The 15897-nt window shown below is 60.1% G+C and overlaps 7 protein-coding genes across 7 annotated transcripts; 4 read left to right on the forward strand and 3 right to left on the reverse strand.

Moving 5' to 3' along the window:
* Nucleotides 1-2: 2 nt before the first annotated feature.
* QBC33DRAFT_555186 (uracil phosphoribosyltransferase-domain-containing protein) lies at nt 3-2117 on the reverse strand (the record flags this gene model as incomplete). Its single annotated transcript, XM_060429607.1, has 1 exon — nt 3-2117. One exon carries the CDS (start codon nt 2115-2117, stop codon nt 3-5), a length of 2115 nt encoding a protein of 704 aa, XP_060288239.1.
* A 1391-nt stretch (nt 2118-3508) lies between these two features.
* Nucleotides 3509-4252, forward strand: QBC33DRAFT_511505 (uncharacterized protein; the record flags this gene model as incomplete). Its single annotated transcript, XM_060425847.1, has 4 exons — nt 3509-3919; nt 3962-3994; nt 4033-4136; nt 4222-4252. 4 exons carry the CDS (start codon nt 3509-3511, stop codon nt 4250-4252), a joined length of 579 nt encoding a protein of 192 aa, XP_060288240.1.
* A 306-nt stretch (nt 4253-4558) lies between these two features.
* On the reverse strand, nt 4559-6422 carry QBC33DRAFT_555188 (glycoside hydrolase superfamily; the record flags this gene model as incomplete). Its single annotated transcript, XM_060429608.1, has 2 exons — nt 4559-6119; nt 6181-6422. The coding sequence occupies 2 exons, from the start codon at nt 6420-6422 to the stop codon at nt 4559-4561; spliced, it is 1803 nt and encodes a 600-aa protein (XP_060288241.1).
* A 606-nt stretch (nt 6423-7028) lies between these two features.
* QBC33DRAFT_525486 (sugar transporter) lies at nt 7029-9296 on the forward strand. Its single transcript, XM_060426814.1, has 5 exons — nt 7029-7904; nt 7975-8104; nt 8195-8467; nt 8529-9016; nt 9083-9296. Exons 1-5 carry the CDS (start codon nt 7289-7291, stop codon nt 9217-9219), a joined length of 1644 nt encoding a protein of 547 aa, XP_060288242.1. The 5' UTR covers nt 7029-7288; the 3' UTR covers nt 9220-9296.
* On the reverse strand, nt 9033-10805 carry QBC33DRAFT_592908 (uncharacterized protein; the record flags this gene model as incomplete). The annotated part of the gene is made up of 1 exon (XM_060431700.1): nt 9033-10805. One exon carries the CDS (start codon nt 10803-10805, stop codon nt 9312-9314), a length of 1494 nt encoding a protein of 497 aa, XP_060288243.1. The 3' UTR covers nt 9033-9311.
* A 458-nt stretch (nt 10806-11263) lies between these two features.
* QBC33DRAFT_173424 (uncharacterized protein) lies at nt 11264-12799 on the forward strand. The gene is made up of 3 exons (XM_060422362.1): nt 11264-11734; nt 11810-12135; nt 12221-12799. Exons 1-3 carry the CDS (start codon nt 11543-11545, stop codon nt 12675-12677), a joined length of 975 nt encoding a protein of 324 aa, XP_060288244.1. The 5' UTR covers nt 11264-11542; the 3' UTR covers nt 12678-12799.
* A 1523-nt stretch (nt 12800-14322) lies between these two features.
* Nucleotides 14323-15884, forward strand: QBC33DRAFT_173492 (putative covalently-linked cell wall protein). The gene is made up of 2 exons (XM_060422364.1): nt 14323-15245; nt 15334-15884. Exons 1-2 carry the CDS (start codon nt 14555-14557, stop codon nt 15729-15731), a joined length of 1089 nt encoding a protein of 362 aa, XP_060288245.1. The 5' UTR covers nt 14323-14554; the 3' UTR covers nt 15732-15884.
* The last annotated feature ends 13 nt before the right edge of the window (nt 15885-15897 follow it).

Consider the following 15897-nt stretch of genomic DNA (forward strand, 5'->3'; position numbering starts at 1 on the left):
AATCAGTCCAGATGCGTCGTGTTAAAGAGACGGTTCCCCGTGTCGGTGGTCCCTCGGCCCGTGAATTTGTTGTCAGAAAGACGGAGCGTGACAAGACTGAGATTCTCATCGCAGGCGAGTAACTCAGCCAAACGACCCTCAGAAACCGACTGGGCCTGGACGACTCCGGCAACGACGACAATGCGAACGGCGGCATGCAGACTGCGGACGCGCTGCACAAACTCCACCACCGTCTTGCCGCTGTTCACTACCGAGTCTACTAGCAACACGGCGCCCCGCCCGCTCAAGTGATGTGGACCAAGATCCTCCGCCTCGCGGGCGTGCACAAACGTCGCGAGAGGGAACGCGTCGTTGACCCCAAAGGCCATGGCCTCGCCGCCGCGCATCAGCGCCACGACCGACGTCTGCCGCTCGCGCAGCAGCCGGTGCCCGCTCGTCGTGCCGCCCTGCACGTGCGGGATCGGGTGCTCCTCCACACCGCCCGCCACGTCGGCCAGGAACTCCGTCGCCAGGTACCACCCGACGCGGCGGTGGGCCTCCCTCAGCGCCGGGCCGGCCACCCGGGCGTCGCGCATCGGCGTCATGAGAAGCTTGGCGGCGCTGCGGCCCGTCGCGTGGAGGATCCGGGGGGTAAGGTCCGGTGCGCGATGGCGGCGGAGGACGGAGCCGACGAAGTCGAAGTCCGCGAGCTTGAGGATGGGAAGCTTGGTGGCGTCGAGTCGCGGCGGCGCGTTCCACGGCAGTAGCACCTGGCGCGCCCGGAGGCCGTCGTGGTCGATCGCGTGAAGCAGGGCCGCGTCCATGGTCTTGCTCCTGGTATGCTCCTCGCCGACCACGACGATGGCCTCGTCCGCCTTGGCCAGCATGGGCAGGTCCAGGACGCTGTCTCCGAACGCCCAGACGTGCATGCCATGGACTTCCTGCAGGCGCGCGACGAGGGCGGCCTTGACCTCGGCGGTGACGATGAGGCCGCCGCCGCCGCCGCCATCGCCGCCATCGGCGATGTGGCCCCCGCCAATCACCTTGACCGTCTGGCGCAGGCCCTCCCGCGCCAGGACCGCCTCCCACACGCGCCGGAGCCCGCAGCTCACGACCACGGCCGCGACGTGCTCCTGGCCCGCCACGAGGCGCAGCAGCGCCGCAAAGTCCGGGTGCACCGCCACCGCCGAGGCCGCGGCGTCGCATGCGGCGTCGAACAGCTGCCTGTCGGCCGCGGCCGCGTCCCCGTACAGCAGCGCCGCCTGTTGGAACGCCGCGTACGAGTACCCCAGCGGGCTGCCGAACAGCTCCTTCAGCGGACAGGCGCCGCCGGAGGAGGGCTCCCCGCCGGCTAGGTTCTGCCAGAACAGCGTGCCCGTGTCCTCGGCCACCAGCGTCCGGTCGGCGTCCAGGACCAGCACTGTCTCGACCCGGTCGCGACCGCCCCAGGCCGCGAGGATCTCGTCCAGCCGGCCCTCGGCGCGGGCCAGGTTGCGCTCCTCGGTGTGGACGCGGAAGTCGCGCAGCAGCGCCGAGGCCGTGTCGGGGTGCGAGGTCGTCGTGGGCAGCAGCGAGAACAGGATGCCGTGCTCGCGGCAGAGGCGCCGGAGCTGCGCCGCCTCGGCGCGCTGCCACTTGCGCAGGTGGTCGATCGAGACCCCTGGACGGGTCCTCTGGGTGTCGCCGAGGCGGCGCTGCGAAATGAGCTCGGCGGGGAGGTCGAGGTAGAGCATGTGCGTGTATGTGTTGAGGTCGTTGGAGGTGTGTACCGGTTCGCCGGCCGCGTCGCCCTCGTCCCAGAACATGAAGTGTCCCGCCACGACGCCGACGCGTCCGCCTTCGGCGCATTCCTTGCGGATTGTGTCGATGGCGAGGTTGCGGAATTGCTCTTTGTCCGGGGGCGACAGCTTGTGGAAGGCCTCGAGGCCGCCGGGGACGAGGCTCGCGAGCATGTCTGAGCCCTCGTAGAAGGCGAAGTGCTCCTCCCCGAGTTGTTGCTTGAGTTGGTTCAGTAGGAATGACTTTCCGGACCCGGGGACCCCATAGAGGCCGATGACGATTGGTCTGACTTTGGACGGGGGTCTGGCAGAGGAGTCAGCGAGCTGGCTCGGCATTCCATCCGCAATTTGGGCAGACATGTTGCTGAGTAGGCTCTCGCTAGTGGCAGGCATAATAATAGACAACTCAATTCTTCTAAAAAATCTGGGCGAGAAGGTGTGAGAGTTGGTTAACGGCGAGATACTCCAAAGTCAGGTCGTTGTGGGATGCTTTGGAGGGTTGGTGCAACTGGCTGTTTTAAGATGCCTGGGGTCCTAGGGGAGGCTCATTAATAACTGGGCTCTAGATTTATTACTTTTGCGACTCACCAGATGGTTGGAGACCGGTCTGGCTACGAAATCATGCATGTGTCATCACGGTGTACATGCTTGTAGCCTCCTGTTTGTGGCCTGGGATACGGACGCCCGCAAGGGAGGCCAATGTCTTTGTCCCATCCAGCGGCAGCTAGCCAAGCAGGCTCTGGCCGGCACCAATAAACCGGTCCAGCTTTCGGTCAAACGAAATATCGCAAGGCAGCCGCTTGGGAAGGCATCCGGGCGGGACAGGTGGGAAACTGCACCTTTCATGTGCAAGGGTAAATTCGTGTGAGGCTCGCTATGGACCCCCAATGTCTGCCAATCATGAGGTCGGCGGAAGCGGAGTTCTCTAGGCATATCCGACGTATGGCTTGCTGGGTGGGTGATACAAGATGTTGGAGGCCCCCTACTTTGTCACGAGTTGTTAGTCCAGCATTGATTCTGATTCGTGAGCAGATGATGCGTTGCCATCGCCAGATTTCAGGATAATTACGCCATGGAATAGATGCAGCTTTTCATGAAAAGAATGGGGTGGGAATAGATCCAGACGTTGTAAGCAGCAAACAGGTGAGTGGGTTGAGAGGTGGCAAGGCTCCGGACCCCGTCTCGGAAGCACCAAATTTGGCTTATTTTGGCTATATTCATCGAGCCATTATTACAATCTGGGCCCTTATCTCTGCTACTCTCTGCACAGCTTTGACTTCAACAGATGTTGCAGGCAAAAGACGAAGACGAGGAGGGTTACGAGGACTAACGCTGGAGATGCGGATAGCGAAGACGGCGACGTAATCTGGGCTCAAACGAAGGACATGGTTCCCGTTGCGGCCAAAAGAAGGGAAGCCGTTTAGAGGATTGAGACGAGGCAGGGCCCAGGAGATTGTCGTGGAAGTAGGAAACAGTCAGATCAATCAAATCAACACCCAAACGAGGTTCTGCTAGAAATTGATGATCGATCTTGAGTTTAGGGGTTTGCCCCTTTTCATGGGGTGGTGGGTGGTTTTATTGAAGTTATGCTTTGGTTTATGTCGATGAGTCATCTCTATTACCTGTGCAACGCCTCTTGTTTGTTACACACCCAAGACGCGATGCAAGTCGCGGTCCAAGACACAACGCACAAACTCCGATCCTCAAGTCAAACCGGAAAAGAGAGCCAAAAGAAAAAAAAAAAGAGTTCCATGTTGAGCGGCCTTCTGAGACGGTGGCACAGAGTGCTGGGCCTTTCCCGGCAATCGCCCCCGTCGTGGTACCGAGACCGGCTGCGCGAGGAGCTTCGGGAACGCCGCGAGGCAACCGGCTTCTGGCCGAAGCTGAGCGAGACCTCAGACGTCTTCTTCTCCATCAGTCGCGCCCGCCACGACGGCTTTCCGGTCTGTCACCTGCCACCCTTCTCCGCCTCCCGCCACGGCCACGTGTATGCCTACATGCTGGCCAAGTTTTCCATGCGCTGGGCCTTTTACCGGACGGCGGCCTGGCTCTGCCGCTCGCCTGGGTACGCATCGGTGCGCGAGGTGGTCAACCCCGCCAAGGATGGCAAGCTGGATGAGGTTGCTGCCCGCCATGGAATCAACCAGGCAGAGTTTGCGCGGGTTGGTCGCCGGTTACGACGGGTGTGGCCTCTGCTCCCGTAGCTCCGCGCCGAAGAGCGGTCAGCAAGAAACCGGGTATGTGGATGCCTAACAGGCTTTGACATGCAAACAAGGGAACTAAGGATTATTGGCAGACGATTGAGTCTAACATGTACGAACGTCTGGTACACACGCGTGGAAGCGCTTGTTTGCACGCCGAAATAACATCGCTGGTTGGGTATGTACTTAAAATGAGGGTCCTTGGCTGCGACACATGCTCACAAACTGATCCAGGAAAGGGCATGATGGCTGTAACAGTTCAGCTACCCAGTCACTGTCGGCACTACCCAGTGAGATGAGATGGAACTGGCCGAAAGCCAGACCTGCCACAAGGTCAACGAGGCCCTCTGCGCTCTGCTCCAACTATCCCGCGGCATCAGGATGTGCTCCAGTCGCGAGGGCAGAAGGTCAAGGCCACGCCTCAGGACTACAAGCGCAAGAAGGATACACAGAATGGGGAGCATAGTGAGAATAGGAAGGATATGAAAAGGAGAGTTTTGATGTGTAATTAAACGCCAATTTCTACCCGAACCAGTTGGTCAACCACATGGCCTTGCGGTCGCCTTGCTGGCCTATTCTATCGGCTTGCCCATCCATCTATTAAAAGTTTACATAAACTCTGCCTTGCCACGGCCTCAGAGTTGTCCGACTTCCCTCCTTAGCAGACTCACAGCCAGTAACTGTGTCGATCAAAAGCGTCACCTGCGCCTGCTTGCAACCCAGTGTCTCAGCGGCATCAATGCAAGGCTGGTCCTCCTTGGAGAAGTTCAGTACCACGAGAGCCTTCCTCGTGGCGCCACCTGGCGCACTAGCACTCTCCTTCACATACGAGAACACGGCCTCATTATCAGGCTCGAGCAGCCTGAACGCGCCATGGATGAACACATCGCGCCACTGCTTCCTCATCCGAAGCACCCTCTTGTAGAACTCGAGCACCGACTCAGGGTCACCAGCCTGCTTCCTAGCGTTGATATCGCGATACTCGTCGTGCACCCTCATCCACGGCCGGGCCCCATCTGGCGCAAACCCGGCGTTGGCGGAGTCGTCCCACTGGAACGGGATGCGAGAGTGATCACGGGCGAGGATGCGCAGGCCGTCCATGGTGTCGCGGACGCGGCCGGCGTCGCCCGAGCGCACCGCCTCGGCGTAGAAGTTGCCGCTCTCGATGTCCCGGTACTCGCCGATGCCCCAGGAGGCCGGCATGTTCTTCATGCCGATCTCCTGCCCCTGGTACAGGAACAGCGTGCCCGTCAACGTGGCCTGCCAGAGCGCGAGCGTCTTGGCCGACGCGGCCCACAGCTCAGGCGTCGACGTGTCGCCGAAGCGCGACACGGCGCGCCCGTTGTCGTGGTTCTCGCAGAAGGCCGTCGTCCAGCCGTCGGTGCCCTCGATGAAGGTCTGCCACTTAGCCACGACGGCCTTCAGGGTCGACAGCGGGAAGGGGTGGTAGATGTACTTGGCCCCGAAGCCGCCGCCCGTGCCGAGGCGGATCATGGAGAACTCGAACACCATGTCGAGCTGCTCGGCGGCGGCGGACACGTAGGGTAGCACCTGCGAGGTGAGGGGAGTGTTGGAGAGTTCGCCCACCGATACGGCCCCGTACGGCGCCAGGGCCTTGGCCCGCATCTCGCGGATGAACTCGTGGATGCGCGGGCCGTTGCACCACATCTCCGGGGCGGGCTGGTCCGGCGACGTCGGGTCGGTCACCGGCGCGTCGACGTACTCGGTGCGCTTGGAGTACTTGTTGACTGTGTCGATCCGGAACCCGTCGACGCCTCGGTCCAGCCAGAAGCGCATCGTGTTCTCGTAGATGGCCTCGCGGCACTCTTTCGTCTCCCAGTTCAGGTCGGGCTGGTCGGGGTCGTAGAGGTGGAGGTAGTACTCTTGCGTGTGCTCGTCCCACGTCCACGTCGGGCACGCAAAGTAGCCGCGCCAGTTGGTGGGCGGCATCCTGTTGCCATCGGCGTCGTACCGCGCTGGCTTCCAGATGTACCAGTCGCGCTTGGGGTTCGTCTTGGACGAGCGCGACTCCTTGAACCACTCGTGCTCGACAGAGGTGTGGTTGACCACCAGGTCGAGGATGAGCTTCATTCCCCTGTCATGGCAGGCCCGGATGAGGGAGTCAACGTCCTCGACAGTTCCGTACGGGGCATAGACCTTCCTACGGCCGCATCGTCAGTCTAGACTCCGTGTAGTAATGCAGCATAGGATCCAATACTTACTGGTAATCCGAGACGTCGTAGCCCATGTCTTTTTGTGGGCTCTCGAATATGGGCGACAGCCAGACTACATCCACGCCGAGGTCATGGAGATAGTCTATCTCGGAGAGGACGCCCTGGAGATCACCCCAGCCATCCCCATTGGAGTCTTTGAAGCTCGCGGGGTAGACTTGGTAGAACGTGGCATCCTTCCACCAGGGCTCCTTGCCGAAGAGGCCGTTGTGATGGTGGTCTAGCGAGCCCATTGTCGGGGTAGCTTCATTGGTCGACCTTCAATATCCGCGGGAAAATGAGATGGGAGAAAGTGTTGGGCTTGGAAAGGGGCAGAGAGGTGAAGGAGGATGAATATGTTCTCATTGCTCCTCTGCCGATCCCACCCTTGCCTGCCTGCCGTGTGGCAAGCGGGCCCAGGAAAGTGGCACTCTCATCTGATCTCCGCCTTGTCGGAGTTGTCTCCGCCTTCGTGTTCCTGACCCGACAGAACTTTCTGCGTGCCGGAGCTTGTCTAGTCGGCGACGACGATGGGGATATACGTTAGCGAGGTTGGCGAGAATGGTCCTTTCGTGGGGTTTGAATCGGCCCATGCCTTTCAAGCCATGTGAAAAGGCTTTCTAGCGTCTTGGCGGAAGAGCTTCTGACGCTTTCTGACCCGGTTTTTGGGAGGTAAGCCCCTGCAACAACTCCGATCGACTCCGACACGGGCCATGTCATTGGCCGCCGTTTTCCAAATTCCAAGCCCGCGCCTCCAACTCCGCCATCAACTCCGACACCCCTGACCTTCCCCAGCTTCCCGACCATTGATTCTCCACAAATAATCCCGCCCATTCTCGCCCCGGATCTCCACCCCCTCAGATGAAAACTTGCGGGCTAACCGCATTGCTGGGTGCAATGGAATATTTCGACTTGGATCGAGGCTTCTCACCCGTCCACACGACCGGACATAAATATCCCATGATGCCGCCCTCTTGACGAGTCGGGACGCTGACCTTCTCTTCTTTCCCTCACTCACCACCTCCCTCAATCTCTCTGGGGCACCTTTCCCTCCCTCTTCATCATCTGGGCCATCATCGTTCTTCTCTCAAAACCCCCCCAAACGCCCAAAGCCACTACAATGGCTGACGACAAGGCCACCCACACCCCAGCCGGGGAGCTGGAAACCAAGCACGAGGATGTGCCCGCGGTGCTTCACGATGAGGACCTCATCCAAGAGGCGAAGCACGCCTCGGCCAAGGAGCAGCAGATGTCCCTGATGACGGCGATCAAGCTGTACCCCAAGGCCATCGGCTGGTCGATGCTGCTATCCAGCACGCTCATCATGGAGGGCTACGACCTCGCCCTGCTAGGCAGCCTCTACGCGTCCCCCGTCTTCAACCAGAAGTTCGGCGACCTCAACCCGGACACGGGCAAGTACGCCGTCTCGGCCGCCTGGCAGTCGGGCCTGTCCAACGGCGCACGCGCCGGCGAGATCATCGGCCTCGTCCTCGCCGGTTGGGCAGCCGACAGATACGGCTACAAGATGACCACTATTGGGTCGCTGGTCCTGATGATCGCCTTTGTCTTTGTCCTCTTCTTCGCGCCCAGTGCCCCCGTCCTGGTCGTTGGTGAAATCCTGTGTGGAATGCCGTGGGGTGCTTTCCAGAGCGTGACGCCAGCGTATGCGTCCGAAGTAGCACCAGTTGTTCTCAGGCCCTATCTCACGACTTTCATCAACATGTGCTGGGTTATTGGTAAGTCTGCCAGCTTCACCTTGATGCGGCCGATTTAAGATCACATCACTAACATGTGACATGCAATTAGGTCAATTCTTCGCTGCAGCTGTGAACCGGAGCTCTGTTACACGGGCAGACCATTGGGCGTACAGGATCCCCTTTGGAGTCCAATGGGTGTGGCCGATCCCCATTCTCGCCGGGCTGATCTTTGCTCCGGAGTAAGTTAATGCGGGCCCCCAAAGTCCGCGACGGACTGACTGCCCCGTCCATGGCTAGTCCAAGTGCTGACACCACACCCCAACCTCCAGATCGCCATGGTGGTATATCCGACACGGCGATAGGGAATCGGCGAAGAAGTCGCTCCTCCGCTTGACCTCCCGCAACCAGCCAGACTTTGACGCGGACGAGACCATCGCCATGATCGAGCACACGAACGAGCTGGAGAAGCAGATGAGCGAGGGCATCCGCTTCCGTGACTGCTTCAAGGGTGTCGACCTGCGCAGGACCGAGATCGTCGTCGGCATCTGGCTCGTCCAGACTCTCGGCGGGCAGAATCTGATGGGATACTTCGCCTACTTCCTGTGCGTGCTCTCCAAATATCTGATTCGCCGAGACAACTGCTAACGTACCACATGAAAACAGCACGCAAGCAGGCATGGACGCATCCAACTCGTTCTCCCTCTCCATGGGCCAATATGCCCTCGGCATGGTCGGCACGGCAGGTTCGTGGTTCCTCATGTCTCGCGTCGGGCGGCGCACGATCCACTTCAGCGGGCTCTGCGCGCAGTTCACTCTCCTGGTCATCGTGGGAAGCCTGTCGTTCGCGACGAGCAACGCCTCGGTCTGGGTCATCGGCGCCATGCTCATCGTCTTCACCTTTGTGTACGACTTCACCGTCGGGCCCGTCACCTACAGTCTCGTGTCGGAGCTGTCGTCCACCCGTCTCAAGGCCAAGACCATCGTGCTCGCCCGCGGCGCCTATAACGCCAGCAACATCTTCGTCAACGTCATGACCAACTACCAGCTCTCCAGCACCGCCTGGAACTGGGGACCCCGGACCGCCTACTTCTGGGCTGGAACGTGCCTGCTGAGCGCCGTCTGGGTCTACTTCAGACTCCCGGAGCCGAAGGGTAAGCCTCCTGTTTTCACCCCCCGCTAAATCCAAGGTTTCAGATGCTAACATGGCCCCTCCACAGGACGCACATACGCTGAACTGGATCTTCTCTTCGAGAGCGGGGTGTCGGCCAGGAAGTTTGCGACCACACAAGTCGACCCCTATTCGCACACTCTTGGGGCTGCGAAGAGGGTGTCGACGGAGAAGGAGCTGGAATGAAGCACTCGGCTGTAGCAGGACGTATCGGTACTCGCAGGTAGCATTAATCGTATCGCAATCCCATAATCGTAAATCACCATCACAACATTGCCCTATATCTCCATCCCCGGCAGAGTTAGCTGGATGTGCTTGAGCAACAAGTCATTGTAGACCGCATCCCCACCCGGCAGCAGCGCTATCATCCGCCGCAGATACCGGAGGTCATCCTCGGGCCGCCCGCCCACGTAAGGGGTCCCATCCTCCCGCTCCAGCGGCACGCGCGCGAGCACGTCGGCGACGGCGCAGGCGATGTCGAACAGCTTCTCGGTCAGCCCCACGCCGTGCACGCGGATGCACGACAGGGGTAGGTCCCGCGTCGACAGCGCCGCCTCGCGCGCCACCTCGAGCGGGTAGCGGTACGTCAGGCTGGCCGGGCGGGGCGGCCCCGTGGCCCCCGACGACGACGACGACAGGTGGCCCAGCCGCAGCCGCAGCTGCCACAGCACGATGCGCAGCCACAGCTGCGTCACGCGCAGGTTGGCCTTTTGCGTGTCGCGCAGACCCTCCTCGGCGGCGTCGTCGAACGCCGCGCCGACGGCCGCCTCGATGTGGTTGAGCGACGCGGCGGTCGCCGAGAGGGGCGCCGGGGCAAGGGTCTCGCGGTTCAGAAGCGCGATGAAGGCCGTGTCGAGGGGGCGGAACAGCGCCGCGAGGTTCCAGAACCCGGCCAGGGACGAGTCCGGGTGCGGGACGGGCGTGTCGGGCGTGATCTGCAGGGTCACGGGGCGGCGGTAGCGGATCGCGTGGGACCGCTCGGATATGAGCAGGACCCAGAAGAGGCGCTCGGAGAGGGCGCGGGCGCGGGCGTCCTCGTTCTCTGGTCGGAAGAGGAGGAGGAGGGTGGTCGCCTCGCGAAGGAAGATGAAGGCCCGGCTGTGGTGGAATAGGGAGGCGTGGCAGGCGTATATGAAGAAGGTGAGGAGGACGTGGTCGAAGCACGGGCTGGAGTTCTGGTGCACACGGTGGTATACCTCGGTCGCTTCATCGAAGAGTAGCCGCCCGTATTCGGAGTTGCTTTGCGGGATAATGCCCTCGAATGAGAATCGGTCCGGGGCTTCGACTTGGAGCAGAACCATGGCACAAAGTGCGATGATGGTCCCGTAGGATTCCCATCCCAACTCCGGCGACTCCGCCCTGAGTCTCAAACTCTGGACGTAGTCCTCGGTCAGGATCGGGATGGTGGGGCAAAGCTGAGCAAAGAAACGACCGACACAGAGATCGATCACCTCGGGTGGTGGCAGGCCGCGGTGGTGGGCCAAAGTGTGAGACCCCACTACCGTATCCGAGAGCGGCGGCATGTCACTGCACTCATCTGCTAAACCTGCCCTGATGCACCGCTGGCAAGGCCGATGCTCGCTGCAGCCCTTCTGCATCCTCTTGCAACGGCTGCATGCCCTCGACACCTGCATCCGCTTCAGTGGCGGCTGGCTGTCAGGCCCGGCGCTTGAGCCCCCGTCGTTTGAGGCTCTGCTCCTTGCTCTCTTGGTTTGAGAAGATGCGGCTGAATGCGGTGACAGGGAGCCACCCTGCAAACGCTGTGTTGCCATGTCGCTGGGCCTTGGACCTTATCAGACTGGCCGGTTGAAACTTGGGAAGCTGTTTTGCGACTGCGGAAGTGGGTATCCTGGTTGTTGGGAGCCAGTGGAGTGCGCCAATCATACCACCGACCTAGCGAGTCGACCATTCCGCTCTGGGCATAAATCCAAAACGGGCAAGGACTGCGCATGGCCAGGTGTTCCCGAGAAGCAGCTGCCTCTCTCCCTACAGATACCTACGTAAATGATATATCATGCTATGAATGCAGAATAGTGTACTACCTATGCAACAGTAGGGGGCTGAGACGCGGGTTCTGGCCAGATCCCAATCTCAGTGTTCATTTATTGTGGCTGTCACTCCAAAGTTCAATGGTGGCATCCAGCGGGACATCCAGCGGGAGGCAGCCGCAAGCCAACCAATGGCGGAGCCAGCTCTGGAATTAGCTGGTGGAACTCGATGCAAGCCAGCAGTGCGGCTGAACACTAGTGGATGCTCTACCCAGATTAGGGATGACGCGACGGAGGACCACGGCGACAAGACTGCCTCGTCTCGCCTAGCAAGGTTCTTTTCCACGCAGCTGTGCCCAGTTCCTACGATTCTAGGCCCGATCCGATATGATGGATCCCTCAAATCCTGCAGTCTCTTTTAAATACGTGGAGGGTCCCCTCATTTCCTCCCGCAAACTTCCAAGTTCAAACAAACCGGACAACCTAAGACGAGCCTCCGCGACGGCAATCGAAGCGAAAACATGTCTCAAGTCAATAGTTCGGCGGCATACACATCGGGGGGTGACGGTACAGGGCCCCTAATCGTCCACACCCCTCTGTGGGTTACCATCGTCCGCGGTTTCCAGGCATTCTTCGCCTTCCTCATCCTGATCCTCGCTGGTCTCCTCATCCACGGACTCGCCCTGGATGCGGTCGTCTTTGGTCTTGTCTGCGTATGTGCCCCACCTGCACGGGCCAGAAACCGTCGTCCTCGGCGCATCGCGGAAGGAGGCTGACATAGGGACCAGGCTCTCTTCACCTTCATCATAGTCACGTATGCGCTCGTCTCCGAGAAGGCGGCCAGCTGCCAGACCGCCTACAACATCTGGGCGATCCTCTCGCTCGACCTCTTCATAGCCATCTTCTGGCTGTCGTCCATGGGCGCCAACGCCGCCCTGCGCGCCGCCTTCACCGTCAGCGTGAACGCGAGCTGCTATAACGACGGGAGCGCCATCAATTCAGGCCACTGCATCGTGTCAAGGCAGGAGAACGGCCTGCAGAAGAGATATGCCGTCGCCAGCAAGGCGGGCTTGGCGGAAATGAGCGCCATCGCTGGGTTGAGCGCTCTCGAAATGTAGGATGATGTCCCACCATCAACTCCTGCCGATGTCGGCAGGATGTGTTTCCACCTCCAATGCTGACCCCCTTGGTGATAACAGGCTCCTCTTCATTGCGACACTTGTGTTCAACGGCCACGCCTTCCGCATGTACCACCAGGAGAAGAAGGGTCAGGTCGCCGACAACAGCACCGTTGAGATGAAGCCTCAGTACGACCCGGCGCAGCAGCCTGGCGCCCAGCAGTACCCGCAATATACCGACCAACAACAGTATCCATCGCAGGCCTACCCGCAACAGCAGGCCCAGCCTCAGCAACAGCAGCCGTACGATGACACGGCGTACGCCCAACAGCAGCAATATCCCCAGCAGCAATATCCCCAGCAACAATATCCCCAGCAGCAGTACGCCCCAACCACATACCAGGCCCCCGTCCAAGATCCGTCTCAAGGGTACTCGGGCGGGTATGCCCAGCAGACGCCGGATCCCTTCCAGCAGCACCCGTACAGCCCCCACGGCACGCCGGCGCAGCAACAACCGCCCTACCACCCGCCTCAGTGAGCGGCGGGGTTCCGGTAGGGGTATGCAGGGTGACGACTGCAAGGAGGTGCGATTTTCGTATGATAGAAACCTGCGTGTGTTAGCGAGCTTCCGGTTCGAGGGTTATTCTGGGTAATTAATACTACACGGGAGTTTTCGGGGATACATTAGAAGAAACGAGGTACCTAAGAGCTGTATTTTGGTCAAATTCATTGTCGTTCCATCTGCATCCCCGCCGTCATTGACATGCCATCCCAAGAACGATCGCTGTCCATGCTGATCTGATACCATCTCGCAGACGTCGGTGGGCAGTAGACTCTCAAGCCGCATGAACCATCCGCCGAAGAGGTAAGGGTGACGGGATGGGGGGGAAAAGAAACGGATGATGATGGGCTTCGGCTGCAGGTGGAAAGGTTACTTCGTCGGTCAGCGATTATCAGCAGCTTGGCTTCTTGCTTCCGCCCCGTTTCGTCCCATCGCATCCGAGTCGTCAGTCGAAAAAGTCATGTGCATGCATGTGCATCTGGTTTTACGTTTGTCCCAAATATGCCCCTCCGTCGGCATGCTTGCTCGTACATATGTTGCGACTGCGTTACTCTCGGAATGATGGGTTGGGGAAAAAGCAAGCTGGCACCCGGGTCCAATAAAGACCAAACGCCGTGCCGTGTTTGGTTGGATGGCGGAGGAGGAGGAAACGGGTGGGCCCGGTCACATGGCTCGACGGCGGGGAGCCGATGGGCGATCTGCCGGGCATCCTAGCCAGAGTCAGGAATCGTTCTCGACCTCCTTTTTCCAGTTCTAAATTCTTGGGGGCAGCCAATTTGTCCAGACAACAGAGAGATAATGAGAGCGTCCATATTTTCGTGCATTCCTGTGCTATTTTAGCCTCAAGGAAGCTTCTGGAGGGGGGTTGGAAGACGCCACCACAACGGACGTGAAACCAACCTGCAGAATAAAATAGCTCTTCATTCCACTGCAAGACTCTGGAATCTGACCCTTTAAGCTTTCCAGCTAGATTCAATTACCAGCTGAACCGCCAGCTCTCCACACATCCAGGGAAGCCTTGCATGTGAACTAGCCCTCCAGGGGCGTGCAAACAAGACAATGTGGCTGGCAGTTACCAAGTGAGACCTGCACGAACCTGCTGTTGGAATTTGGGGGGCAATAATTTCATGGCGAATGTCTCAGATCTCAAAGGTGCAGAAACACGGAGGGAGGAGACCTGTGATGATTGGGTGGGTCTCCTTCAGCATAGGGCCCGGATCGGAGTGGCAGGTCGGGCTTTGTCCGCGGGAAGGAGATCCAACCCCCCCTGTGCTCAGTCTTGAGTCATTCGCGCGTGTAACACCCGCGACCTCATGTGTGAAACCGGATAGTGCTGCTCTCATTCCTGACAGAGGCGCCCTGGCAACGATCCTCGTGGGCTATCGATGATGTATTCCAGTCATGGTGCCCGTGTCATCGAATGGCAGGCGGGTTCCAACCCCTTTCTGGCCCCCTCGGTAGTCTTCGTGATGATGTTTGCTGGTCTGCTGGTCTGCTAGTCTGCTAGTCTGCTACTCCCTTGGTCCCGCAAGTGCTCCAGCCATTGTCTCATCGCTTGTCACCAGTATCCCTGTGTGGGAGAGTTCGGCCTAGAGCAAACATGGACCGCCCAGGTGGATGATGTAGATTCCAACAGGAACCAGGGCACATATATGATGCCCATTCATCCTGCCATCAGTCCTCGGTGATCTCTTCCTCACACTTCCATCAACATCTGATATCCACACTACGCAGACTCAATACTACCCAATCATCAGCGTACTCTTAAGAGGCTGAGGAGAGAGAAGAAAAAGAAAAAAAGAGAAGCCGGCTTCTCCAGTCGATATCCATCAAAGACACCGACGTACTTCGCAATGAAGACCACCATACTCACTGCCCTCTCGGTGGTCGGCGCCACGGCCGCCCACGTGGTTGCCGTCAAGCTCGCACCAGAAGGCGCGCCGCCCGCGGGCTGCACCACCAACTTCGACGGAGAGTTTGAGATATCAGTTTCCGAAGGGTCATCCGAGAAGCGGGGTCTTTCCCTAGAGGTTCGACAGGCGTCCTCCCACCGCGCCTGGGACCGCCCTGGCAAGTTGCCTGCAGAAGCTGACGGTCATTCGCAAAAGCAGAAGCGGGCCGCCTGCTCCGCCGAAGGCATCCTCGTCGTCACCCTGACCGACGGCACCCTCCGGGACGCCCAGGGCCGGACGGGATACATCTCGTCCGATTTCCAGCTGCAGTTCGACGAGCCGCCGCAGGAAAACGCCATCTACACGTCGGGCTTCTCGGTCTGTCACGACAGCGGGCTGCTCGCACTCGGGCCCTCGACACAGTTCTTTAAGTGCCGGTCGAGCGAGTTCTGGAATCTCTACGACCGCCACTGGGCCGAGCAGTGCTCCCCCGTTGAGCTGACCGTCATGCCCTGTGGCGGCGAGTCCAAAGAAGGCGGACAGGTGGTCGGCACGGCAGTCGTGGCCACCACCATCGTCATCACCCTCAGCGACGGCCAGACACAGGTGGTCACGACGCAGGCACCAATTCCCATCTGCCAGATCGGAGACGGTGAGAACCCCCCTCCCCCTCCCCACCCTTCCACCAAGGGGCCGGTCCCAACGCAGATATTCCGACATATATACTAACCATCAAACAGGCCAAGTCCAAGCCCACACCACCCCCTGCGAGCTCCTCGGCCCCGGCGCCCCAGAGCCCACAAACCGCGGCCCGCCCGTCGGCGAGTCCTCGGACGGCCAGATCCAGCTGACCGGCACGGCCCCACCGCCACCAGAGGAGTCGGGCGCCACCGGCGGACCGCCCCCGGCCGAGTCGTCCGAGGCCGCGCTGCCGGTCGCTTCGTCGGGCTACGCCAACGGCACCTTCCCCGCCACCACGGCTACCGTCCCGCCGCCCGTCGAGGGCCCGACTAGCGCGCCGGGCGGGGGCGTCCCGCCTCCGGAGGCGTCGGTGCCGGTTAGTGGGGGGAGGCGGGTGGAGATGGGGTCTGTTGGTGCGTTTGTGTTGGGGGTTCTTGGGGCGGTGTGGTTCCTATAGGGGGTGGTGGCGACGGCTTTGCTAATGGCATCGTTTGTTGGAGGGACATATTGTAACGGGTGTACGCCATCCCTGGGATTAGGGATGGAGGGGGAACATAATCAGGGTCAGTCTGTCTTGGAAGGGAAGGATGCAGGGCGGAGGCGCGATGGAGGGTTTGCTCTAG

The sequence above is a fragment of the Phialemonium atrogriseum genome (assembly GCF_030411735.1).
Source record: "Phialemonium atrogriseum strain 8032-3 unplaced genomic scaffold QBC33scaffold_2, whole genome shotgun sequence".
In the NCBI taxonomy this organism is placed as follows: Eukaryota; Fungi; Ascomycota; class Sordariomycetes; order Cephalothecales; family Cephalothecaceae; genus Phialemonium; species Phialemonium atrogriseum.

Excerpts from the sequence above, each read along its gene's own strand:
- QBC33DRAFT_525486 (XM_060426814.1), top strand. The coding sequence starts at position 7,289 with ATGGCTGACGACAAGGCCACCCACACCCCAGCCGGGGAGCTGGAAACC. Across the intron at positions 8,105-8,194 it reads GGGCTGATCTTTGCTCCGGA|ATCGCCATGGTGGTATATCC; the intron begins GTAAGTTAATGC and ends CCCAACCTCCAG. Across the intron at positions 9,017-9,082 it reads CAGACTCCCGGAGCCGAAGG|GACGCACATACGCTGAACTG; the intron begins GTAAGCCTCCTG and ends GCCCCTCCACAG.
- QBC33DRAFT_173492 (XM_060422364.1), top strand. The coding sequence starts at position 14,555 with ATGAAGACCACCATACTCACTGCCCTCTCGGTGGTCGGCGCCACGGCC. Across the intron at positions 15,246-15,333 it reads CATCTGCCAGATCGGAGACG|GCCAAGTCCAAGCCCACACC; the intron begins GTGAGAACCCCC and ends ACCATCAAACAG.
- QBC33DRAFT_173424 (XM_060422362.1), top strand. The coding sequence starts at position 11,543 with ATGTCTCAAGTCAATAGTTCGGCGGCATACACATCGGGGGGTGACGGT. Across the intron at positions 11,735-11,809 it reads TCGTCTTTGGTCTTGTCTGC|GCTCTCTTCACCTTCATCAT; the intron begins GTATGTGCCCCA and ends CATAGGGACCAG. Across the intron at positions 12,136-12,220 it reads GGGTTGAGCGCTCTCGAAAT|GCTCCTCTTCATTGCGACAC; the intron begins GTAGGATGATGT and ends TGGTGATAACAG.